The sequence below is a fragment of the Strix uralensis genome, chromosome 2 (assembly GCF_047716275.1).
Source record: "Strix uralensis isolate ZFMK-TIS-50842 chromosome 2, bStrUra1, whole genome shotgun sequence".
Classification (NCBI taxonomy): Eukaryota; Metazoa; Chordata; class Aves; order Strigiformes; family Strigidae; genus Strix; species Strix uralensis.
In genome coordinates, this window is record NC_133973.1 from 66,742,432 (window position 1) to 66,768,445 (window position 26,014).

Consider the following 26,014-nt stretch of genomic DNA (forward strand, 5'->3'; position numbering starts at 1 on the left):
CATAAATGTTAGGAAGAGTTGGGACTACTGTATATAGTATCAGTACTATAGTGTAGTACCATATAAGGGCTTGAGGAGGTTGTGGAGATAGGGGTTGTGGAGATAGGGGAATGTCCCAGAAGACTGGAAGAAGGCTAATATCACTACCATCTACAAGAAGGGATTAAAGGAGGATCCAGGAAATTATGGGCCCATCAGCCTTACTTCAGTCGATGGGAAAGTTATGGAACAAACCCTCCTGGGGGCTATCACAAGTCAAATGAAGCATGTGATTGGAAAAAGACGGCATGGACTCACCAAGCGCAAATCTTGCTTAACAAACCTGATGTCTTCTACAACAAAGTAATCTGCTCAGTTGATGTGGGGCAAGTGGTGGACATTGTCTACCTAGATTTCTCCAAGGCTTTCGATACGGTTCCTCACAGCCTCCTCCTAGAGAAACTGATGAGTTACAGTCTGATGCGTACTGTGGTGGGGAACAGACAGCACCCAGAGCATGGTGGTAAATAGCTCCTTTTCAAACTGGCAATGTGTCACAGGTGGGGTCCCCCAGGGATCGATATTGGGCCTAACGCTATTTAATATCTTAAGTGAACTGGATGATGGGATCAAGTGTACCCTGATGAAATCTGATGATGATACCAAACTGAGTGGGGAAGTGGACACTTTGGAAGGGAGGGCCACTCTGCAGGAAGACCTGGATAGGCTGAAGGAGTGGCCTTACAAGAACCTTATGAATTTCATCAAGGACAAGTGTAAGGTCTTGCACCTGGGAAAACATAATCCAGGAGTGCAGCACAGACTGGGATCTACCTGCCTGGGGAGCAGCTCTGTGGAAAGGGACCTGAGGGTCCTGGTGGACAACAAGCTCCTTACGAGTGAACTGTGTGTTGCAGCGGCAAAAAAAAGCTAACAGGATTCTGGGTTTCATCATCAAGGGCATCACCCACCAGCAGAGATAAAGAAGTCATTATCCCACCCTAGTCAGCACTTGTCAGGCCACACCTGGAATAGTGTGTTCAGTTTTGGTCCCCGCTACACAAAAAAGATGTGAACAAGCTGGAGAGGGTCCAGAGGAGAGCCACAAAGATGATCAAGGGACTGGGAAGCCTGCCATGTGAGGAAAGGCTGAGAGAACTGGGCTTGTTCAGCTTGGAGAAAAGGCGGCTATGGGGAGACCTTATCACCATGTTCCAGTATTTAAGGGGTGGCTACAAAGAAGATGGAGACATCCTTTTTACAAGGAGTCATATGGAAAAGACAAGGGGTAATGGGTACAGGTTACTCCTGGGGAAATTCCAATTGGACACAAGAGGAAAATTTTTCACAATGAGAACAATCAGCCACTGGAATAATCTCCCCAGGGAAGTGATGGATTCCCCAACATTGGACAATTTTAAGAATCAGCTGGACAGGGTGCTAAGCCACCTTGTTTAAACTGTAATTTTGCCAAGAAAGGTTGGACCAGATGATCCTTGAGGTCCCTTCCAATCTGGTATTCTACAATTCTATGATTCTATGAAGGTTTGGGAATTACAGTTGTCCATGTGCCCTGTCCTGTGTGTCCACCTTCAGTGTCTGCACCAATTCTGGATAGGCTCTTTGAGTGAAGGGGTCCCTCCAAATGGACACCATGTCTAGATCCATATCTATAATTTCTTGCCACTATAAGCTCTTCTATTCCTCCATTACCATCTGCATTCTTTACAGAGATATGAGGAGAGGTCAAACTTGTGAAACAGGAGTAAATGGCCCTCCCAAGCAGCTGTGTCATTCCATATCCAGGCTTAAGGACAAATCCTACCTCTTCCACCACTCTCTAGGCTGTAAAGAAATCAGGAGATTTGCAGAAGGGCTGGAGGACAGAGGAAACTGTAAGATTTGGTGGTTATGTTGCAGGGCAACTGAAGATGCTTGCACAAGCAAGTTGTTAGTAGCGTGTTTACTGAACTAGAAGTTAAACGTAACTGTTGCAGTCAGCACAAAAAAGAGAGCTCCAACAGGGATGCACCTTGGGCACATGACTACTGTGTAGAGCAAGGTTATATTGTATGCTGGACATGTCGGACCTAAAGGAAGTACACAGCTGATTTGCACAGGATGGTCCAGAATGCTGTGTCACATCCAGAAGTCAGTAGATTGATGCCTCAGGTCATTAAATGTTGTTCAAATATGGCAAGAAAAAAAAAGATCAGCAGGTATGAAGATAGATGTGTGAGTCTGGCCTGGAAGGTTACTCTAGAACTGTGGTTATATATTAAAGTTGTTCTTTTCTATCTTGATTTCTCAGAGAAAGTAAAAATAATTGGCTTTCTCTTTAGAGATGACTATGGTCTGGCTTGCACAGAAGAGGTAACTTTTACATCATTAATTCCTACATATGTTTAATAAAATGTTTGAAATGTTGCCTTTCCTAGTGCGATGCTTGTGATGTAGTTGAAAAGTATTCAGTGTTTTGAAAAAGAAAATGTGATTGCATTTTTGGGAAATAGTTTTCTGACTTGGTAGCTATAATTAGATAAAGTGCCTGAGTGAAACAGTAGTTACTAAGCTTTCTGCAGCAGCCACAAGTTACGTAAAATACAAAATGGAAAAAAGGCTCCACAAGAATCTATTTCAGTTTTGATCAACTCATGACAGCTTCCTGTGGTTCAACAATCCAAATTTCGTGAACTTCAGGGAAAGCAGCTGCAGATAGACCACAATAGTCTCATTATTTAGTTTCATTGTCAGCTAAATATATTAAGAACTCATCGCGGGGATTTGTCTCATATTGCATTGTTTGATCCTCCATCTGGCCTCTGTTGGTGAGATATAGTATGTACATCAGCAAGTTATACCACAGTGCAGTGTAATATATTTGTTGATTATTACCTATCAAATACAAAAATAATAGAGTTCAGTACACTTATGGTTTAAGGTATTTCTGAAAGATAATCAAATAGATTCATGGCTTATTGCTCTAATTCTTTTGACCACTACCATAGTTAAGCCAATTTCAGTCATGTGCTGGAGACCTCATTTCGGTATGCGGTTACAAAACTGTTTACTGTGCATTGCAGGGAAATTGTAGCTGTTTGAGGGTTTTTGACTATGGTGAAGGAATGCTGTTCCATAAGAGGTTCCAAAACTATTTGTATTGCCTTATGAATCTGACTTTTTAGAAACAATTAGGCAAATTCAGAAGTGACTGTGTCTGTTTGTGAAGAGCTGTCGGTACATACTAGGAGTAATCTGAATATCCCTAGCAAAGAGATCTCCTGAGAGACTTCATTATGAGATACACCTCATTTCTGAATGCAAGCATTCAGTTGGACACTCAAGCCTAAATATTAATCTCAGCTGTGATAGAGATGTCTTTATCTGTGTATAGCGGCTTAATATTTAGTATATTAAGAATATCTATTTATGTGGTACTTAAGGAAGATACCGCCTTTGGGAACTAGCAGCAAAAATTCAGCTAGAAGGAAGGAACACATACTTTGGAAATGAAAACTTTTGAGAACATCAAGATTGTTGCCAATTGCCAGCATGATGAAGGAAATTCAAACAATACAGTACAAACACCAATGAAATGCTGTCAGTGAAGTGAGACCTTGAAACCTGCAAGGCAGAGCCATGAGGATCACCAGGAGAATTGTGTGAAGGCATCCGAGAAGAGTTTAAATTGTTTAGGCTGGTAAAATGAACAGCGAAAGGAGTAGGAGCATTGTCAACAAATGCATACAGGAGAAGAAAAAGCACTAGAAAGAAGAGCTGTTTAAGCTAAGGAATGGTATCCACACAAGGGCACGTGGCCATGAATAAATTTATGATGGACATTAAAGCCATTAGAACAGTAAGGTCTCCTATGGGAATAACGGGGAAACTGTTCTGACCTACTTTTGTGCTTGAGTGTAGTAAGTTTCTGAAAGAAAACCCATAATACAACAGTGGCCACCCTTGTCAGTTTTATATTTCTTGGACTGCAGTAAGCACCCTAGAGGAGGGCAAGGAGGGCAAGAAGGGCAAGAAGGGTTTGCCATGGAATTTGAGGTGCCAGAGAATCTTTTCTAATTAATTGCTAAAGATTGTGAAAGTGAAAATGTTTTCAAGGCCTGGTCATGAGTATTTGCTTTACTCTTTATCTGTTGGCAAGTGATCTATTCAGTCATTAGTAGATCCAAAGTACTTTTGTGGCACTAGCCATATTACACCCCGATGTCCAAGGCAGAATGCACTGTAGTGCAGCAAAGTTGTACTAAATAACACCACCTTCCCTGATTTCACAGAGGAGTAATAGATGAGTTACCCCACTGCTACATAAGCTGCCCTTGACCTTATGTCATTACACTGACTGTATAACCTAGTACAAAATGGACAGAGGTTCTTGTTTAGTTATTGTTCAGACACCTGTGACAGGATAACCATCACCACACACAGTGTAGAAGATAATAGGAGTGGAAAATTTCTTACTCACTCAGTGTTAACCATAGCTGAGCTGAGGAGGAGGTGATGTGTAAATGTGTCAAGCCAGAATAGCACCAGAATACTAAAGACATGTACTCCTCCCAGCACTATAAGACTACACTACATACACACTGAGATGGTGCATTCTTCCCCCTGCTTCTTGGCTGTCAAAATGCTTGAGCAAAAGTGAGATGGACAAGGTAAGATATGGACCCCCACCTTGACTTTCCACAGGGGTGGGCAGGCACAATTTCCTGGAGCTATAGCATAAAACGTGCTAAATGTGTGAGTGGGAGGGTAAGCGAGTGAGCGGGAGGAGAGGGAGGAGAGAGAGAGGAAGCAGAGAGGGTATTCTGGAACCGTCCTTTACCCTCTCCTTTATAAACTTGGCTCTAGCAGCAAAGGATAAATATGAACCTGAGAAGTACAAGTGTGTGAGGCTTTTTTAGCATATACATTGCTTTTACAAAAGAGGAAGGGGTGAATTGGAGCAGAGGCTCAGCCAAATATTTGGCCCTGTTTGACAAGATTTTCATCCAGTGTGGTAATCAGTGTGACATACCTCTCAGTCTTCTGGCAGCATGGCATTCAAAACTATGTGACTGGTCCTTGTATTTCTAAGATATGCTCTAACAGTTAGACTGCTCTACTTAATTTTTTGAATGTAATAAACCTATTACTTGGAGAGTATGACAATTAGTACTTAAAATGAAGGAAGTATATTTTGTGTCTGTAAGATGCGTCTTTGGGAAAGAACCATCTTCTCTTTCTGATAGTCTCAGCAATGGCTTGAAAGGAGCATGGGCTTGATTTTATGTGTTTTGCGCTCCGTAATTCCTTCAAGGGAAGAGGAAAGTAAAATGTTTTTTTTCTAGTCAGAAAGGACACCTTCAAAAAGCTTAACTCTTTATACTGATCTACAGAGATACATTGGAGCCTTTTGTAACTTATAAATCAAACATATATTTTGTATTGGGGCAAAACACTGAAAATATTTTAGGAGACAATCAGCAAACTTGATCATCTCTGGTCTCTGTTCTGCAAGGAGTAGAGAGTTAAATACATAGTGGAAGCTGAGAATACAAACCCTGTATCTCCAAATGCTCAGAACCCAAGAGAATCAAGTGTTAATACTTGTCACCGCATAAAGAAATGTGTATATAAACAGAAACAACATTGAAATCCCCTGTTGCACAGCAAAAGCCTTTTTTAGATTCTTATTGTGGAAAGAGAGTAATTGACCCAGCCTGCAGTAAAGAGAGTAAACTTCACACAAGAAAAGAAGAAACAAGTCCTACTGTTCTTGAAATAAGTCTGGTGCAAGCTGATGAACCTATATATTTACATAACTTCTACTGAAATAGGGAGAACTGGTGTCTGAACTGATGACAAAGTGCTCTCAGATGCTTTTATGTAGTTTGAGTCACTATGCAGCCTGTCTTTTATGGGTTTCGCATCCATACAGGAAGCCTGGAAGAGGGGCTGGACCATGTGGAACTGTGTATGCTGAAGTGCTCTGCCTGCCTAGCAGGTCTAAGGGGAAAGTCACAGATAGCTCAGATTCATCAGAGCTTCTCTTTTCTCTTTTTGCCAAAGCTGCATTTGGGTAACCAGCAAAGCTTAACTGGGAGCACACAGATAGAAAGTAATAGTGTGTCACAGACCCCTTATAGGGTCTGCTTGCAGTGGGTGTGGAAGGTAGTTGAGGAGGGTTAGGAGAACTCGGCTCTTATACTGAATATTATTCAGTATCGGGTTCTCTTGTAGGTTTTAGATTGCATTTTTGCATTTTTGCACACAATGCAAAAGGAAGATTTTAGAACCCAGAAGTCTTTGATCTTTTACTAGCGACAAAGTTTTTTCCCCTGTTCTTTTTACAAGAAAATGACCCGGAAATTTTGAACCTAACACAACTAAGCTGAGAAAGGAAGGATGATGACAGTGAGGTAGAGGAAATTCCTGTAAAGGAAACAGACTCAACACAGTGCACAGCTAGAACTAACCACAATTCTTATCATGTAGTGTAGGATGTGCAGGTAAGATTTTCAGATTTTTTTTTTTTAATTATAGATTTTAGCTTCAGATTTTAGCCCTCCCTACCCCATCTGCTTGACAGGTGAGTTGGTTTTATTTTCTCTGAATGTGCATTTTAAAGTAAATTGCTTTCAATTGATTGGTGAGACAAAACAGTAGTGTCTTAGTAAGTAGCTTCATTAGATTTTATTTTTTTTCTTTATAGGTATGGTGAAGCTTTTTTCTTCTCCTGTGTGATTATTACTAATCTTACTCCTAGAATCAGATTATGTTTGCCTTTTCATTGACATAAATCCAATACAAGACACGGGAATTTATTGCTCTGCTGCTGAAGTGATTTTCATCAGAATCAGAATAATAGATTGTAAGATTGTGGCATGCCACTGTTTACTAGACTTCAGAGATATCATGAAACTTGGTGTAGCTCTCAAGAAAATGATTTTGGTTTCTTTTGCTTATGTTTTATATAAATACACACAAAATGATATGAAATAGGGAATTAGTTTTCTTGTGAGAGTTCTTTAGAATTTGAAACATAGTCAAATAATACAGTTCTTATTCTTCTCTCTTACATTTTTTTATCACAGGAAATTATGTTAAGACCACATTAGTTTCCTTTGTATACAAGTTACTTTCCAATTAAAAGGCATCCTAAATCCCTAGACTAAGGTTATGATAATACAGATGTGTACATGGCAGGAGAAAGCGGAGAGACTCTTGATAATACATTGACCAGAGTAGAGTGCTTTCTTTTTCTGGCAGATACTGACCAAGATAAAATGAGTCACTGAATATATTGAGTCACTGAATCACCTTGAGTCTACCTGCAGTGCAAATACACCTGAATGGTCAGTTTAAGATTATCCTGTTTCAGGTACCCCCCCTCCTTTGGTAACTGCTGTCTACTTCTGCTGTGAATGTCTCTCTTCCTGTTAAGCACACTTGCAAGATGGCACTTTTTAATTTCACATTCTACCATACTTTTTAAGCACTATAGAGATGCAAAGTTTCCAAGGTTCTCTAATAACAGTATTATCGGTTAGCAAAAAAAATGGCAGTAGTGCATTTTCCCATGGCTAACAAAAGACAACAGAAAATTATAGATTGCTAACCAAAGCTATAACTTTCATTAGCTGAGCTTGAAGAGGGCATTGTTAGCACAGCAGTAAACTGGAGAGCAGAGAAATCTGCTCTCGTCACTGGAATTATTAAGTGCTTTGTGAATGGTCACTTGATGGTCACTTGTGAGTGGTCACATGTAGCCTGAGTGTCCCTGATTACAGACAAACAGGCAGATGGGAAGTAAATGCTTCCACTGCTTATCTTCTGCCAGGTCAGGCACTCCTCAGGTAGCTTCTGATGGCTTAACAGATTGAATGAGTCACCAGAAAGGACCAGAGCTGTCACAGGACAGAGGTTTGACCATTTGCCTGAAATCAAGGGAGAGGAGGGTTGGGAGGATGGAGAAGTAGATGAGACCTTCCCCTTTTGACAACAGTGACCCATTACATCAGCTCACCTGCTCAAGGGTCTGCAGCACTGAATCACACACAAGGCCCTTGGGTCCTGCTTGCTGCTGGCACGAGTATGCCTTTGCCACGTGGGCTGTTGAGTGACATAACTCAAAGCATCATCCTTTGTTTTATACAGTATTAATAGGGCTAGAGATGCAGCCCTAATGAATGCCTTGAGAGAGGTCTTTATGATTGCCATAAACCCAGATTCAAGAGTTGTGATCCATTGATCCTTTTGCAGTGGGTAAGACAGTCTTCTTAAAGCTTAGGAGGGCTTTTGCCCAGTGCTGGTAGGAAACTGTTTCTTTATTCAGACATACGCTTGGAGTTTCAGGATGATTATAAAAGATGTATAGGGCAATGAGAGCTGGCAGCAGCCAATCTGTAACAAAGCACCAGGATGGGTTAAGACAAATGAGTTATTCTACTCCATATGACCTCTGAGCGTAAAAACAGATAGTTCCGTTCACTTGCAAGGAATAGAGACATGCTGAGGAGAATGGTGACTAAAGTGCTTCTCTCTACACAGAATAGCTGTCTGAAAAAGTGCAGAGTGGGAGTTCTCTTTACCTCTCTTGCTAGCTCAGTGCACTCTTGCTGCCTCAGATGCTCTCTTGCTGCCTGTGTGTATGAGTCGTGTCTGATTTGCATGAGGTGCCAACAGACAAGGGACTAGCCTTTGCCAGACCTTTATTTTTTCTTCCCTAGGGCTGACACAGTGCCTCTCTGGCAGCTGTGCAAATGCAGAGTCACTCTGTGGCCAAACGAGCAAAGAAAAAAGCTCCTTGAAGTCTCAGTTGCACAGTGTGAATATCAGCAAAGCACATGGCCTTTACTCACCGAGATCCTGAATCAGGCACTCCAGACATGTCAATCACAGGCGTTGGATATGTTCTTACTAAATACCCCAATTAAGGCATGGCTGTTGAATATGCATTCTTGACAGCTTGCCTTCCCTCTAGCTCTGTGGCTGAGAGGGCTGTGGGACACAGATCAAACCTCTTAGTAGGAGAGGCAAAACACTTCATGCAATAGGGTTTGGGGTTTCATCTTGGACAAGATGCTGTAATATAGGGGTCTGGGTGCTGAGTTCTTTGTGGAATGCTCCCAAATCCCCTGGGTGTTCCTAGTCTCAGCTCACAGATGGCACACCACAAAGCTGATACCTTACAATAGTGTGGATGTCACCCTGTTGAGCCAGTCTCTGCTAGAATCATTCAATCAGTGCAGCACAGCATTTGGTGCAGAAGTGAGGCCTGATGCTGCCCATGCTGGTAAGTCATGGAGAAGAAGGGTTTTTCAGGTTGCTCTGCTGATCCTAACAGACATCTTAGGGTACATCTGGTTTAGCTGGTAATAAAGTCCAATAGCCGCATGTCTCTTGGGTGAAAGAGTTAGAACCAAAGACTTGCTATCCACACAGTACATGCTTTGAGGGTTTTACTTCTGCATAGTTCTACAGTCCCATGGACTCAATGAAATTTGCAGCTGCACCACATCTTCAGATTTGGTTTAATCCCAAAGGAATCCAGTTTACACACTCTAGGCCTGTTGGCCTTCAAGACACAACAGAGCTTCATGGATTTTGGTGCCAGTTATGCCTTTCTCAGTCTGTTGCTGATACCTGTCATTAGCTAAAGGCTGATTTTGTTATTTGGCATCTTAACCTCTCATCTTAGAGGACAGGTTCCTCTTCTAAAAGCAACAGCTGATGAAAGACTTGCATTTCCACTCCAGATGTGGAGTTCTGCATTGCTGTAGGTATAACTTGGAAATCCATTTGTAAGCAACTCTATGCAAGATGTGTTTAAAGAGATTGTTGGATATTCTTGATTATCGTCTAACCTGCATTTTGTGAAATAGTATGAGCAGGAAGAGTCCTGCAAACTCCATTTTTAAAAAGCACAATATCTAGGAAATACTGTCTACTAAGTTTTATAGAGCTACATAATAAAATATGTAATTACCTATCTATGTTATTTGAAAATCATTTGAAAAAAAAATCTGTTTTCCTCTTTTACAGAAAGCAAGATGATTCTTAAAGAAAATGTCTCAGAATATCAACTAAAATTGATAAAGAAAATCATGCTCACTTTGTGCTGGATCCTAGCATTGTTTATCAGTGGGGCAGAAGTTAGAGAGACTAACTTGCTAGGTAAGTGTCTCCTTTGGTGAGGTTTGGTGTTCATAGTGCTTTCTGACAGCTGAGAAAAGTGGATCTGCATTTTGCCATGCCTTCATGAGTTTTTCCCGCACCTGTTAATGCTTGTGTCAGGCAAACAGCTGTCTCTAGCCATTCTGAAAGCTTTTTCAGTATTTGTAATACAGTTTACCCTAAATATGATTCAAAATTCAGTTCCCTAATGAAAAGAAAAGAGCAAATGTAAAGAAGAATTTCTGAGAAGCGAATGGAGCAAATTAATTGCTTCTGTGACTCCCTGAAGTCTCCAACAGATGGTCCAAGCCTGTCGGGGGGGAGAAGGAAGAGAAAGGCAGGGTGAGACTGATATATCAAAGTCCTCCACCCACACGAGGTGGAGTGGGTGGAAGGAGGAGCTTGTTCCAATTCATTTTGCAGACAGAAACTGAAACTGCGAAGAGTGTCCCAGGTGGGCAGGCAAGGAACTGAAGATTTCATGCCGTCCCTTCTGCCGAAGTGAAATCCTGCCATACTTTCAAGGGTTACCACATCCTGACTGGCAGGAGGGGTTACACAGCAAGATCGGTCAGCCTTTAGAAAATTCGGGGTTAGGATGGGTAACCACAGTTTTCAGAATCCAAAAACTTGTGTAATTTTAGTGACAGTAACTGAAACATAAGAGGGAAAAGATTTGAAAGCAGTGACACAATAATGCTTGTCAATCTTACCCTAAACAGGGAGTGTGGTGGGCAGGCTCTGCTTCTTCAGGTCCCTTCTCCATTAATATGAGGAGAGCTATCTCCTCATCTGCTTTTCTATGAAGTTGAGTTTTAACAGATTTAGCACCCATGTGAAAATCTTCAGTTCACTAAAAATTGTAAGCTATTTTCACATTAGGCTTTTGAAAAAGGCCTAATAAACCTCTGGACACCTTTGAATAAACTTTTGAGTACATTGGCAAATTCCATGTTTAAGGAAATCAATTCTCTATTAGCCCAGCATCTGGTCACATAAAAAATTATTTAACACAAGGAAAGGTGAAGTTTTATTTTTGTAGTTTTCCTATTTTTTAAAATATGATGACTGTGTGTTCTTTCAGGTAGTAGTCATATCTCATTGTCCTGCTTTTCAGGATGTTCCCATGTTGAACCTCAAGTATGGTATCGTGCAATTAGTGATGAAGAGTTTGTTTTACAATGCGCTTTACCAGATAGAGATGCTACCTATATTTATAACAACTCACTTCTAACACAACATAAGGTGAAATGGTTCTGGCATCAGAAAGATAAAGAGCCGCTGAAGATGATCAAGGAAAGCTCTAATCTTGCTCTCCAAGGGGATGCACTTTGGTTTAAACCAGTAAGGCACAGTTCTTCCGGAGTGTACATCTGTATGATATGGTATGTAACGGAGCAGAAGTCTTATATTTCCATACAAGAATTAATTGTTTTGTTTTGTTTTGTGTATTAAATATTTAACTTCTTTTCCTGCATCACTCAGGGAAAAAATTCCATGTCTCAAAATTGTTTTGGAGGTTCAAACAAAGAAGGTGGCAAAATGTTCAGGTTATGACACAAATGTGCCATATCTTCTTGCTGGCAGTGGGAATTCAATAACTTGTCCTGGGACAAAATGCTACAACCATATAAAGAAGGCAGATGTAAAATGGTACAAGGTAAGAGTCACTCTCTTGAGCATGCAGAAAAGCTCACTTGAGTATAGCTTTAGGTCTAGTCAATGCTCATGTGCCGTAGGTTCTTGAACTCTTCTTTGGCAGACAATGCAGCCTGGGAAATTCAACCCAAAAGCTGACTCATAAATCGCTATATATCAAGTCTGTAAGTAAGAGTTTTGAAGAAATGTGCCACACCCAAAATATTATTCCATGAAATAGAAGCCTAGGAATGCTTTCTCTTCAGCTAAGAAATTGAAGTAATTGACAATCAAAATAAGCTTGTTACAAAGTGATGTATGATTGAAATTTAAGAGTTTTGCTTTGACATTTTAAATTCTGAAAATATCAAATATACAAAAAAAAAGGGGCTTTGTTAGAAAAAAAATTATTTTAAAATTAATGTTTCAAATTGTTCTTTCCAAGACTTCTGTTTTTAACAAATCATTATTCTACTGAAACATTATTGACTACCTCTTTTTCAAATGACCACTAATAATATAATAAAATACTTGCAAGCTAAAATTTATTCCTGTTGTGTTTGTAAGGATTGTAATTCACCATCTAAACCTGTACAAATGAGCAAATGAAAATGACTGAAATTTCAATTGTGCATTTTACTGCCTGGTATTATTTACATTATTTATTCTATCAAGTAGAATCACAATCTAGTCAAACTTTCAAACTTTAAATTAGGTCTATTTACCTATATTTTGATCTGAAGCTCACTGAATTCAAGGAGATTCCATTTTGCGTTAATAGATTTTTGTCAGGAATTTGAGTTAAGGAAAATTCTTAGTGGTCTTAGAGAATATGAATACACTAAGCTGAAAAATAGAGGTGCTTTTCAAAAAATGGTTGGTTTTCATCCTTTTAAAAGTAGTGACAGAGTTGTCAATCTCAGACAGCGCAAACCCACGATTTACTTCTCATAAAAGAAAATGAAAATGTTTTCAAAATAATTTATTTACAAAATAAAAAATACTCAGTCCATTAAAAAAGTGATCCTTTTTGTTGCTCTTTCGTAATAGTTTAATTTAGGTTAGGTTCATGATTTCACATTTCTCTCGGCAACTACAAATTTTAAATAATTTTTTAAAAAGATAATGGTATTCACAAATTTTTTAATATAACTGTCAAATGTCCTCAGACTCCTAATAAATCTTTTTTAGGTTTTAGTGGAAAGAGTTTGTCTTGGCCCTACTGCCATGGAAATCCTATCCAAATATCTTAAAATATAATTTAATAACAGCAACAAGTAAAGGACTTGATATTCTTTCTTTTCATTAGGATGGCCATCAGATAAAACGTAGGAAAAGCAGACAAAGCCTAAAGCTTAAGCATAATGAAATCTATTTGAATCCAACCTATCACCAAGATGCTGGAATATATGTCTGTGATTACACTCTATATGACAACACTACAAAGTGGACAATGAGAACAGCAGTAGCAGTAGAAGTCATTGGTGAGTATTATAATAACTCAGAATAAAATACCTGAAGTAAAGTATGTTTTCTCTATTCTTTCCTACACTATTTATGTCTTTGGTTCAGGCTCTTCTTCTGAACAACCAACAGACTGAATTAGCTACACTGTCATTAAAATCTTCTTCCAAGTATTCTGATGATGTCTTGGGACATTGTCTAGAACCTTCAATGTTTGGTAATAACATGTAGCATACAATGCCATCATTTTCAAGATCTAATTCCACCTTGGATTTATTATAGTTCCTAATAGTGGGGATCAAATCTGCAAAAGGATTTACATCTCTTGATCTGGGAGTAGAATTAATGAAACTCCAACTGGTGCCAGTATTCTCCATGTACTGTATGAGGAGTGTTAGGAAGATATTCACACACTAGGAGGAAGGAGTGCTAATTCAGCATGGGAAAAGTGGACAAAAGCAGTGTACCTCAATCCTAACTCTGTCACTGCAGTGGAGGCTTATGTGAAGTAGGAGTTAGATAAAAAATTATTCCTTGTGGCATGGATGAGACCTTCATTTTTTTCACTTGACAGTGATGAGGAAGGTGATGTTGGTGGGATCACTGCCCATCTTCCACATAACTTTTTAAAAGCAGAGGAAACAGGACACCTGTGATCAATCTAACTAACAAACAAGCCATTTGTTGTTGCATGTGCTGTTTGGAGAAAAGCATCACTGCCTGCATGACCTGTTCTTTTAGGCTTTGTATGGATTACTAAATATAACTGGCCAGAACTCTATGGCACTGTGATGTGGCATGGCCTTATATTATCCTTCAAATCATGGTGATCTTTTCAGTAATATTTACTGTCCTCTGCTGCCCTTCAGGCGAAGCCCAGATACTGCCTGTCAGAGTGCTATTAGACAATGTCAACACTGTGCAAGGGAGCATGCTAGCAACTCAGGATCAGGAACAAGGGAGATTTTAGTTTGCTGAAAAAGAGTTGTGGTTATGCTTTTCTCCAGATATCTGTGGTTGAATGCTATAAGGCACTCTTGTCAGACACTCCAGTCAATCACAGGTCCCAGAGGAAAGCATAGATAAATCTATTCTATATCCTGTGCTGGATGGACCCAGTACAGCTGTTTCTGTATGACAACAGCACAGGACCTATTCTCAGCATCCTGGTGGAAAGTTGGCCACTCCGTGGGAGGGAGATCTGGGGAGCGAAAGAAACGTGTCCGTTGAAGCAACCTGGTTCTATGGTCTAGTGAGGACAGCACTCCTCTGAAGTAGCTGTTCCCTTTTTTGCAGATGTTTGATGCATTTGGTACTAAGAAGTCATGGGAAAAATACATACATCCCATCAGGACAGGGACTGGAAACCACATCTCCTCCAACTTTTGAGACCTCTATGTGCTGGGTTACAATGTCTGGTGCTCTTTCACTCTTCTCTCTGGCTATAGTCCTACAGTATTTTCCAGGCAGGCATGGACTAGCTCTGCTTTTATTCTGATCTGGCTGAACCTGAGCTAATGCACTGTGCTTCTGGGTTCTTTTCCCTCACCTCACAGCACAGTCAGAAAAACACTTGAAAGGTGCCATATATATATATACTCTCCCTGAATCTTGCATACATATCTCTGCTGTGGCTTGTTAAAAAAAAAAAAAAAAAAAAAAAGCTGTTGTGTGGCACCATTTCCTGCAGTATGGGGCTTTCCTAGAATATCAGAGCTGTGGGTTTTAGCCCCTTCAGGCTGTTTTTCCGGAGCCTGGGTAATTGCTTAATAGATTGTATGAACTGTGGTTGTCATTATCTGTGCCCTTTGGCAGCCCTTGTTTTGAAAAATTTTAATGCAAGTATGCTTGTGAATGAGGTGTGTGTGCTGTATGTGTGCTTACTGAGCTTGAAAGGGGGCTTGGCAGGGAACTGGTATGAGAATTGTGTCCTTCAGGGGGTTTTGCAAGGGGGGGGGGGGGCCCTAATTTCTGAATCCTAAATAACCTTAAGTGCAGGATAGACACTGAGCTCCTCAGCTCATGTAAGGTGGCAGAGCCTCAGAGTAATTGAGATAGCAGGTCTTTAAGTAGCTATGTAAGTTTTGTGGTCAAAACTCCCTTATCTGTGCACTCTCAGGCACCTCAACAACTGTAAATCATCCTCTTGGACTTAGATGTCTAAATTCCACCTAACATTGGAAAAAGAAAATGCTGTAAGATATTTTCTCTGGTCTCCTGCACTGATGATAGCATTATAGTTGTTAACAGTATTCCTGTTAATTGCAGCAGAAAACACTATCCATCCACCAAACTTCTTGTATCCCAATGGTGTGGTGATCCTCGAAGCAGAGCTTGGTAAGTTTCAATTCCTCATCTGAAAGTGAGAGAAAATGTTTAAATGAGGTATTGATAGATAATGATAGATGTCAATAAAGCAAAATATCTTTGCGCTCTAGGAGTATGTAGTTTCTTTCTTGATATATATCTTTGTGGATATTAAAGGAAGCATTATGTGTTATACAGATCCCAGGCTATTTAAGAGAAAATTATTCTGGTGACCTCCATGTATGGTTTTCCTGTGCTAATTTGTTCCAGGAAAGCCACTTGAATTGGAATGCCGTGTACAGTTTGGGTTTGAAAGAGTTTCTCTGATGAGGGTAACATGGAAAAGAAACAACAAAGAAAATATAAATGAGAAATTAAATCAGGAAACAAGGTAAGGAAAAATCTAGTAGTCTGATTACTACTACAGTCAGCAACTGTAAAAATCCTTCTACAACAGCTTTACTGAATACATTCTACTGAAAGAAACTCAGACAGCTCTGTTCTTCAACATATTAAAGTGTATGGCCATGAGTATGTGACAGGCATGTGCACTTCACATACAGAAGCACATATTGATGGCCATAAAGCCAAGAACTCACACTTTCTGTGAAATCTTAACTCTTCCTAAAGCTTTAGCTCACAGACAGCTTCAACATGAATGGTGCTTGGTTGCCTGTGCCTGCAGCAGCTGTTTTCAAGTGTTCCCTCTGTTGTTCCTTGCTGGAAACTCACACATTCTGTCTTTGGAAGCTGTCTCCAAGTGGGGAATAAACCAGATCAGTAAAACAGTGTTTTGGACACTGAAAGGATTTTGGGTGCCTCAGACGTTGAGGTGTGTTTATTGAGTCAGTCTGAGGAATTGCAGCACTGAATTTTAGGACACTGAATTGCAGGAGTCTTCCCTGGCAAGAATTAACCAGACCCTGCAGAGAAGCAATGTGTGGGGGAAAGGTTTCCTGTGACTTGGGGACAACTCAAATAGTCACCACCCTTCCCTTTCCTTCCTGTACTTCCTTGTCTCATTCACTTATGCAGTGTCCAACTTCAGCAAGAAACATAGTGGAGGCAAAACAGACAAGCATGTCTTTCACTACACAGCCCTGAGTCATCATTATGGGAAAACTGTTCTGTATGCTGGGGGAAGAAAAATCCCTGCTGTCACTGCTAAAATCAAGTTCTTAATAGGAGTCATATTGGAAAAAGATAACAAATGATGATATCACACATGCACATGCACACACACACTCACTCATGAGGTAGATTGGAAATCGGATTTTCCTAACTTTCGAACGTTTAGCTCTGTAATGTTCTTCTTATCAAGTTTTTAGCTTTGTTCGTACATAAAATTTGTTTGTTTATTTTTTTTAATCAAAATGAATAAAACATTCCCAACACTCTTTCAGTACAGGTTGAATCCTTGCCCATGCTCATGCCTGTGTATCCTGAGTTAGCAGAAGCACAACCTGTCATTTTGCAGTGACATGATGTGAGGCACCTTCAGGACCACCCAGAGATGCCTGTACTTGTGGTTTTCAAAGAGAAATGCTGAGACTTAGAAACCCAGGGTATTCTCAAGTGGTTGCAGACACAGATCTGTTCTCCCCAAGCCTCGCCCAGCCACAGAGGGATTCCTCTGTTACCTCTTCATTTCCTATACTTCTGTCCCTTATATCTGTCTTATTCTGTTTGCCTATCCTGTCCTTGGGCTTTTTACCCCTGTGCAAGAGGCTATGCTGCTCAGTCTTTTTGCCCAGCTAATCCTTTCTTAGGGCTCCTTTTTTAAGTTTCATTTCCCCCAGGGGAATTTTTTACGTCTTCTAAAAACACAAATAATTTATAGAAGTCAAAGGGGGCTATATATTTTAAACTAGGCAAGTGCTTAAGAATTTTGTTGAGTTGGTGAATTAAGAATAAACCTTACAGTCTGCAAACCTTTGATGTTAGTATTTTCTTACAATGTAAAAACCAAACGGAAGTTCCAAACCAGAATATTGCATTGCTGTTAAAAGTTCAAGCTGAACGTTAAGAAGTTGCAAGCTCCTCTTTCTTTGTATTTAAGACATTTGGGGTTTGTGTGAATGAACAGCAAAGATACCACACAATATGTATTTTTTCCTCTTTAGAGTTTATCCAAAAGGTTTAAAGGGGCACACACTTCTTCAGGTTGCAAAACTGAAAGAAGTTACTGAAAGGGACCTCAGAAGCAACTTCACATGTTTTGCTGAGAATTCGGTGGGGAATGCAACCGCTGTGATCCAGCTGAAAAGAAAGCAGAAAGGTAAAACTATCGATGGATGACTGTTTGCCCTTGAAGACACATTTTGATTTACTCACTGCTACAAATTAATTCCCAATTGAGACTGGCTTTTTAGCCAGCTGCAGAAGTTTCTTGAAGCTAGATGGGAAAAGTTTGATTTGTCAGATGCCTAGCAAGATACATTATTCTGAGGACTACTCAGAAGGACAGCGGTATCTGGGGACTTACTGAAGGTAGGTGGGCCAGGTGGAAGCTGGAGAGTAACTGAGAGGAGGAAGAGGAGAGTATCATCTCTGAACATTAGTAAGCAATCTACTAAACTGAAGCAGAGCAGCTGCTGAAAGCAGTAGTATTCCTTGATTTTCATAGGACACTTCTGTTTGTTTCCTCAGTCCTTAGCATGCACGTTTCCGAGAAGTTACCATAACTGATATGACTGTGGCAGCCTTTTGAGCAAAGGCCAAAGCCAGAATCAGTGTGGAAATTAAACACTGAACCATAGTTCACAGTGGAGATTCATCATTGCAGTGGCACAGGAAGTCTCCCGCAGGGCCCTGTGTGCAGCTGTGTGTGTTCTGATGTGACTTTTCCATCTCAAGCGATGACTACTGAGTGTACCACAGACTCAGCCCTGCTGAATGTACCACAGACAATTTTCTCTGTGCCTTCCATCACAGATTGGCTTTTCATACCATCAAAGAGATACCATTCAAAAAAGGTCCCTGATGGTAGACTGAAACTTTGTGTTAAGGTTTGCAGCTAAATGAATTCCTGACTTCCCTAAAGTTTGCCAGGGGACAAGAATGAAGATTGTGAGATGGCTTGCCCCTATTTCTGGACTGAGTTTTCCATCTAAGTGTCAACATTATTTTGGAAAGCCTGAGTTATGATAGACTCTTTTCTTTCTACAGTGTTTCTCTTACACGTACTATGCAGTGCCATTTCTACTCTATTTGCATTGCTTTTGTGCACTGCCTTTGTTTACCAGCACTGGATTGAAATAGTGCTGATGTACCGAAGCTATCTGGTCCACAAAGAAACTACAGGAGGTAAGAAACATTGTATAATATTAATTTTCTCCAGTCCTTCTACTGCCTTTTGCCATCTGGGTTAATCTGGTGTGAATTAACCATTTAATTAAATTATCTTAATGACCTTGTTCTCTTTCAGCTGATACAAAGGCTGTTCAAGCTAGCAAGATGCTCAGTGGATTCAGATGGCAAAAAAGTCAGGCAGCATGGAGGAAATATCTAACGCCAACTGAAATGTCAGTTAGTCTTTTACAAGATCTCTAATTTATCCATGGAAGATTAGAGTAAGAAGTTGAATTTTGGCAATCCATTTGCAGGGAATAATAGAGCATCTCCAATGTTTTAACCTCATTCTCCCAAAGTACTCAACAGAACCTGTGAACAAGAATCAAATGTCCTTGCAGAAGTAAGTGAAGGACTCCGGAGTCTATTGCATTTTTCACTTGAAGCCAAATAATGTTTCAGAAGAATAAAAAAGGAGAGTAATAATATGATATAGGACACCAATTGGGAAGTGTACGTTTGGGAAATATTCATATTTCCTTTCTAAAAATTATGTTGACCATCTTGACATTTACACCAGAGTGATCAGCTTCCAATATTTCAAATCTGCATAGTGGCATTGCCCCATCATCTCAGCTAAAACAGGCCTTCAACAAAGGCAGTGTAAAATTGTATCAGAAATTACTGTGCCTCCTTCAAAGAACTTAACATATAATTTTCTTAGGTGGCTTGAAAGAAATCGGATAGTATGTGCCCAAGGAAATTTTTCTAAAAGTTCTTGAATCTTGATGCAGCTTGAGATATAGGCATCTGTGTCTGCTTTGTGTCAATTATATGTGAGTGTGAAATAACTGTATCTAGGTATCTATAAATACATATTCAATGAGACAGTTAACTGCCCTTTTGAAAAGTGATTTTGTGACCCCTAAGGCAGCTGGCAAAAGCAATTTGGGAAATCACTCAAAATTTCCCCTCTATTTGGTAACAAATTGATTTAAGAACCTCTGGAAAGTCCCCTTAGAGTTCACCCCATATGTCAGTAGGACAGAGACAGACCTGCCAAGATTTGTGCATTGAAGTTCAAGATACCGTTGGGTTCCACCGTGGCAGCCTCTGTCCTGCTCTGTGACTCTCACATGCCGCATGCATACAGCACCATTTGCAGCATGGGGGCATGGAGTGTGCAGACCAATGATGCCTACCTAGATAGTTTTCTGCCTAAGGTGACTGGCCATAAAATGTGTTCTCACCTGCAAGATCGTGTCCTTCTCACTTCATGTGGATGCGTATCAAGTCACCTGAGGTCTGAAAGGGCTTGCTCATAGAGCAGCAAAGCAGCAGTTATGACTTAATTTTGCCATTTCTTCTTTTCTATCATCTCTTCTGTCCCTTTTAGCACAGAATCAGAGAATTTCAGAATCCCACAAGGTTGGAAAGGACCCCTGGGACTCATCTGATCCCACACCCTGCTCAAAGCAGACCCAACCTAGGCCAGGTTGCTCAGGACCTTGTGGACAGAGAATCCACAGCCTCTCTGGACAATGTGCTTCAATGTTTGACCACTCTCATAGTGCAAACTTTTTCACTAATGAGAATTTTCCTTGTTGCAACTTGTGTTTGTTGCCTCCTCTCCTATTACTGTGCACATCAAAGAAGAGTCTGTCTCCATCATCTCTGTACCCTCCCATTTGGTAGTTGAAGACAGCAGTAAGGTCACCTTTTTTCTCATGTCTCTCTAACCCTTGGGCTTCTTCCTTAGCCAATTCAGATATATCTCTTAAAAATCTGGCATTTTTTCACAAGAGAAAGTAATAATGTAGAAGCTGTGATACTAACATTTATAAACCACATATGCAGTTGCTTTGCTTAACTTGGGTGTTCTTCATTTCCTACCCTTTGGGCATCTTACATGTTTGTGCCAAAAGTTCCTCAAGTTGTAACTGCCCTTCTGTATCGTTCTGAGAAAAAAAAAAATCATCCTAGTGGTGCTTACTGTGCATTTGCTTTTAACTTACTATTGTAATAATAATATTATAAAGGAAAATGGTGATGTATTTATTACTAGTCATTGTCTAATAAGATTGCAGTGACCTCTGTGGGTGAAATGAGGAATATCTGGCTTGTAGTGCAATTTATTGTCATTTAAAAACCATTTTCAAAGGAGCTTCGATTCAGGGTGTAGATGAATTGAAGTTCAGCTAAATCAGTGACCCGCTGCTTCACCTTCAAATCCCACACTAATGCTGTGTGCCTGCTGTTGATGATTCACTCATGTGTGCCTAAATTGGCTCAACTTGGCAGAAAAATAACTCAGTAAAAGACAGTGAGTAGCTAGCAACATGAAACAGCTTCCTCTGCTACCACAAGAGCTTCAGCACCCGTAGAAGGAAGTGGTGGAAGCTTGTGGCCAGGAGCAGAGGGGAGGAGTGGAGATGTAATGTGTATTGTCTAGTAACACCGTTGGCCTCCAAACCTAATCTGCACACCTATGTTTTATTTTACTTTCTGCTACATGCTGGTTCTGAATGTAGGTGTTGAACTCCAGCTTATGTATGTCATTAGTTTTCCATTTGTATTTCCTTTACTCCCTGGAATTCATATGGTCTCTTCTAGATCCTGTGGGAACCTGATGGTTCTAGCTCAGGTTTGTGATCCTAATCTTACATCTAAAGATAGAAATCAGGAGGTTGACACTGAAACGCAGTGTGATACTCAACACCATTACTTAGGTGTCTGTGCTGGCTGTAGGTGTTTCGGTTCCCATGCAGTGAAGATGTAGTCAGTATGGTAAAATCTAGAGAGCACCACCCTGCAGTAGGACCCTGCACTAAGCAACTGAATTTCCTTCTGGTTTCTATTAACTGTATTGACATATGATACAACTCAGCTGATTGAACATAGGTGTCTGATGTCATTTGGGCTGCCTGAGGATGTCCTGTCATTTCAAAAGATTTGAATCTCCAATAGATCTCACGTCAAATTTGGCAGTCCCGTCAACATTAAGACACTTTAAATGGCATCAAGCAACTACATATGGAGAATTGGACTGAGTCCGCCGTGCCTTTAGCTTTCACCAGAAATTATTTTTGTTTTCCTTCTTCCTCTCTCAAGTGCAGTTAAAATTTTATTCAGCAAATAGATAAGTTTGGTTTTGCCTTGCAGTTAAGAATGGGCCTAACTCAGGTCATTGGTAGCAGGGTGTTTCAAAGATGAGAAAATTTCTTTATATATTTTTCATCTACACCTCACAAACATATTCTTTTAATGAGACTGAAGCAAAGTTCAGGAACTGGTCAGTACTCTGTGTCTGAGCTGATACTTGGATCAGACTTAGGCTTTGCTACTTGCACCAGTATCTCTGATTACAAACTTAACAGTGTATGAAAATAATGCATCTTTTGCAAGCAGCTAATATTTAAGAACATTTTTCCTTTAAAATTCACTATATTTTCAAAGTAGGTTGGGCATTGATGAGTATTTTTGGAATCAGTGTTGGGGCAAATGAGAGAAAAGATCATTCCCTACAACATGGATTTTGCCTGGAAGGGGCCAGATCTTCCACTGGTGAAAACTGTATGTTTGTGAAAATGCAGAAAATTTCTTGCTTTAAACTTCCTTGCACTAATCATCTGTAGCTTCCTCATTTGCTTTGGTAGTGTACATCTACAAAATTTGCAAGACAGTGAGGAGTAAGGGTTGGCTTTGGGTAACTGGATGGCTGTACTTCATGAACAGGTGACAATTTTAGGTTTGTGTTGTGCCTACTTAAATAGATATAAATGGAAACAGCATTAAGAAAGAAACTGAATGCTTCAGACTTGTTAATGTGTACAGTGTTAGTTATTTTTTTATTTTAGATGGCAAAGAATTTGATGCGTTTGTATCCTATGCAAAACTAGACTCTTTTGAAAGTGACTCTACTTTAATTAGTGAGGAAAAATTTGCCCTGGAGCTTCTACCAGATATGCTGGAAAATAAATACGGATACAAACTATGCATTCTTGAAAGAGATATTCTTCCAGGAGGAGGTAAGGTCCCTGAGGATGGTAGAAAATCTTCAGTTTATAAAATTGTTTTTCACTTTCCAAAAAAGCCCTATGCACCAGATCAGCAAATGGTATAGTTTGGTACTGGAGTTTTTGCTCAAATCTCATTGTCTTTTCATCTTTATATCTGGCCCCTGCACCTGAGGTATATGTATGTTGGAGTGTGGTCGCTGGGAGATACTAGGCTAAGACAGTTTCTTGTCTAAGAATTTCTTTGCAAGCAGACTCCACTCCCTGAAAAGAAGACCCCAAATATTTCAGTGGTCACTTTCTGAGCAATTTTATTCAGTGCTACCTGCAGTAATTAGAAAGCCCTCAGTACCTGTCCCTGAGAGAGACAAGAACAAGTCCAAGTGTCCCTTGAGACCCCATTTGAGTAGCAACAAAGTGTGTTGAGGTCTCAGCTGTGCCCTCCACCTTCTGAGCAGCAAGTTGTATTCTCTGGGCTACATAAGAATGGCCATGGTATCCTCTGATAGCAAACGCATTTCTAGGGGTTATGTGATTGCTCAGCATCCCTATTTTTGGTTTTCCTTATTTCTGGGTTTTAGCTGTTGATAAAGGAACTGATAAGATAAAAAGTCCATTATAGAATGCAGTAACGATTGCCATTTCTTCTCCAGCATACACAGATGAAGTTGTTACAGCTATTAAAAAAAGCAGACGAGCAATAATTATTTTGAGCCCAGCCTACATCAGCGGACCAAGCATCTTTGAACTGCAGGCAGCAGTGAACTGTGCGTTGGAAGACAAAAAGATCAAACTGGTATTAATAAAGTTCCAGGCTTTCCAGGAGCCAGACACTTTGCCTCCAGTAGTGAAGAAAGCTCTTCGGATTTTACCAGTTGTTACCTGGAAGTCTTCTATTTCTGCTGCTCCAAACAAGAAATTCTGGAAATATATGCATTACCACATGCCAGTGAAAGCTACAAAGATGTTGGGAAGCTGCAACCTAAAGGGTTTTTTCCAGAGGTTATTCAGCCTGGTATGTCGATAGCAGAAATTTCGCAGAGGGACGACAGCAGGCTCAGGAATGGTGACATGATTGTAAAAGACTGTCACTGCAGTCAGCAATAGCTCACTCCAAAACCATGCAGTGTGACAGTGCTGCAGCCCCACAGTAAAACTAAGTGGCACTGCACACAGCTGTAAATGTGAGCTATCTTTCATAAATTATTATTTTATTATTATTTTTGTTATATTTATTATATTATTTTGCTGTGATGTTGAGAAATACATGTAAATTTTTTGTTCTTTAAGTTGTATTTCTTCTGGAATCTTTTTATACCTGTTTTCTAGAAAAAGATTAAAAAAGGGAAATCCAGAGGAAACTTGAAGTTTAATTTTCCTGTGCAGTCCAGTGGGACAAATTCAAGCTCTTTAAATGAGTTATGTCCTCCTGTGGGAGCACCAAGGAAGTACCATGGGAGACTGCTACAACTGGATATGCTAAAGGCATTGAAAAAAGAAGCAGCACTGCATCAGCATCTGATCCCAGGCATCTCCATCCTTCCTGCAGTGGGAGAAAGCATTCCTACCAGTTGTGAAACATTTCACACTCGGAGACATCTGTACATTGCTGATCCTGTCTGCTGCTGGTCACTCATGAGTCCCACTGAACTTGTTGGTGTGACGGGTGTGTTGCAGTTGTAAATCAAAGTCCTGGTTATAACAGCTAGTAGGCTGCCAGGGACTCTGAAGTCTTTCCCTTGCAGTCCTTTGGCTGCTCTCTCTCCAGGGTTCATATAGCTTATTCTCAAAGCATCTTGCACTCTGTGTGTGTATGGCTGTAGCTAAGTGAAATGCAATGGTTAGTGTTAAGAAAATCTGAGCAGGAGAGACACTGATCTAGTGTTCTGCTGACTTTGTATGGCTTTCAAGTTAACAAATCTGCTAGGACCAGTATACTGAAAAAAAGAACAACTGTCTTGCAAGCAGGCTGAGTATTATCTACCTAATTTTGTATTTTGTTCAAAGCCTTCAGTAGGAGGACAGGTGGTGGTGCTGTGGGGCAGAAACAGAAGATAGTGCCTCATGTAGAAACAGGACATCAAACAGCATCACTGTCTGTACCACAGAAAATTTTGGCACTGCAGTTGCACCTGCATTGGGGATTTAGTTCAGATCATGATAAGCTTTTGAAGCAAATTTCCCAGTTGTCACCACTTATTGCCTTTTGCTTTGCATGACAGAGCATCACAGGTGCACACACTGGATCCCTTTCCACAGAAAGTCAAGTGGAAGATATTCTCCACCCATGAAGGGACCAGTTGGCCTGAAGGAATCCCCTCCCAAACACATGCATTGTGGGTGTGGGGTCCTCAGTGCTAGTTGTTTTGGGGTATGTCTCTGTTCTCACTGGTCTGCACTGTTTTCCAACACAACAAAATTTGAATCATTTGAGCAATTTGAATAATTTGTCAGTAAATTAAATTTACTCAATTCTAATGTATGTAATACAGGCTTTAGCAGCTTCTAATCAACATTACTGTGTTTGCACACTTTGTTATCCTAACACTAAACATGGTAGTTTTCGTGGAGGAGAGAAGAGGCTGAACTTTTAGAAAAATGTTCCATAAGGGTGAATGTGGTGTTGGAGGAGGATAATATGGTTGTCCAGTACACACCTTGCTGGCATGAGTAAAACAAATGTCAAATACAAGACAACTCAAGATCCAGTTTTAGGCACGTGATGTGACTCAGACATTCCTCTCTGTTGTTACAATGTGCTAAGTAACGTACATGCATTTAAGCGAGGGAGCACATTTCTAAACGAGAAAGTAATTTGCATGGTCCTCCACCAGATGTCCCTACTGTAAATCCTGCAGAGTCCCATTTATTTACACACCAAGTAGTTTTGTTCCCAAGTGAGACGGGACCAGTAAGCAGTGCCAAGTGTGGTACCTGAGGTGCCAGTTGTGCTGGGGAGGCAGACAGGGAGTGAGGGAAGGAGAGGAAGGTCTGGAGCAGGCTCTCCTGCCTGCCAGGCTGCCACCATCTCTCCCACCTGATGCTATTTACTCTTGCTGCGCTTGCTGCCTGAATGGTGTGCATTGCAGCTTATTTTTTTGACAGTGGGAAGAAAATCAGAGTGGCTAGATAAATAATGGAATTGG

The 26,014-nt window shown here is 40.3% G+C and overlaps 1 protein-coding gene across 1 annotated transcript; it reads left to right on the forward strand.

Moving 5' to 3' along the window:
* The first annotated feature begins 4,564 nt into the window (after positions 1 to 4,564).
* Positions 4,565 to 24,321, forward strand: IL18RAP (interleukin 18 receptor accessory protein). Its single transcript, XM_074859103.1, has 11 exons — positions 4,565 to 4,649; positions 10,021 to 10,152; positions 11,270 to 11,537; positions 11,638 to 11,812; positions 13,100 to 13,274; positions 15,523 to 15,591; positions 15,832 to 15,952; positions 17,685 to 17,839; positions 18,730 to 18,867; positions 22,710 to 22,880; positions 23,522 to 24,321. The coding sequence occupies exons 2-11, from the start codon at positions 10,029 to 10,031 to the stop codon at positions 23,893 to 23,895; spliced, it is 1,770 nt and encodes a 589-aa protein (XP_074715204.1). The 5' UTR covers positions 4,565 to 4,649; positions 10,021 to 10,028; the 3' UTR covers positions 23,896 to 24,321.
* Positions 24,322 to 26,014: the final 1,693 nt, after the last annotated feature.

What these genes read in the sequence shown, in the direction of transcription:
- IL18RAP (XM_074859103.1), top strand. Translation starts at nt 10,029, where the DNA reads ATGATTCTTAAAGAAAATGTCTCAGAATATCAACTAAAATTGATAAAG. An exon ending in GCTGAAAAGAAAGCAGAAAG is followed by an intron (nt 17,840 to 18,729) that starts GTAAAACTATCG and finishes TTCTTTCTACAG; the next exon opens with TGTTTCTCTTACACGTACTA. An exon ending in AGATATTCTTCCAGGAGGAG is followed by an intron (nt 22,881 to 23,521) that starts GTAAGGTCCCTG and finishes TTTCTTCTCCAG; the next exon opens with CATACACAGATGAAGTTGTT.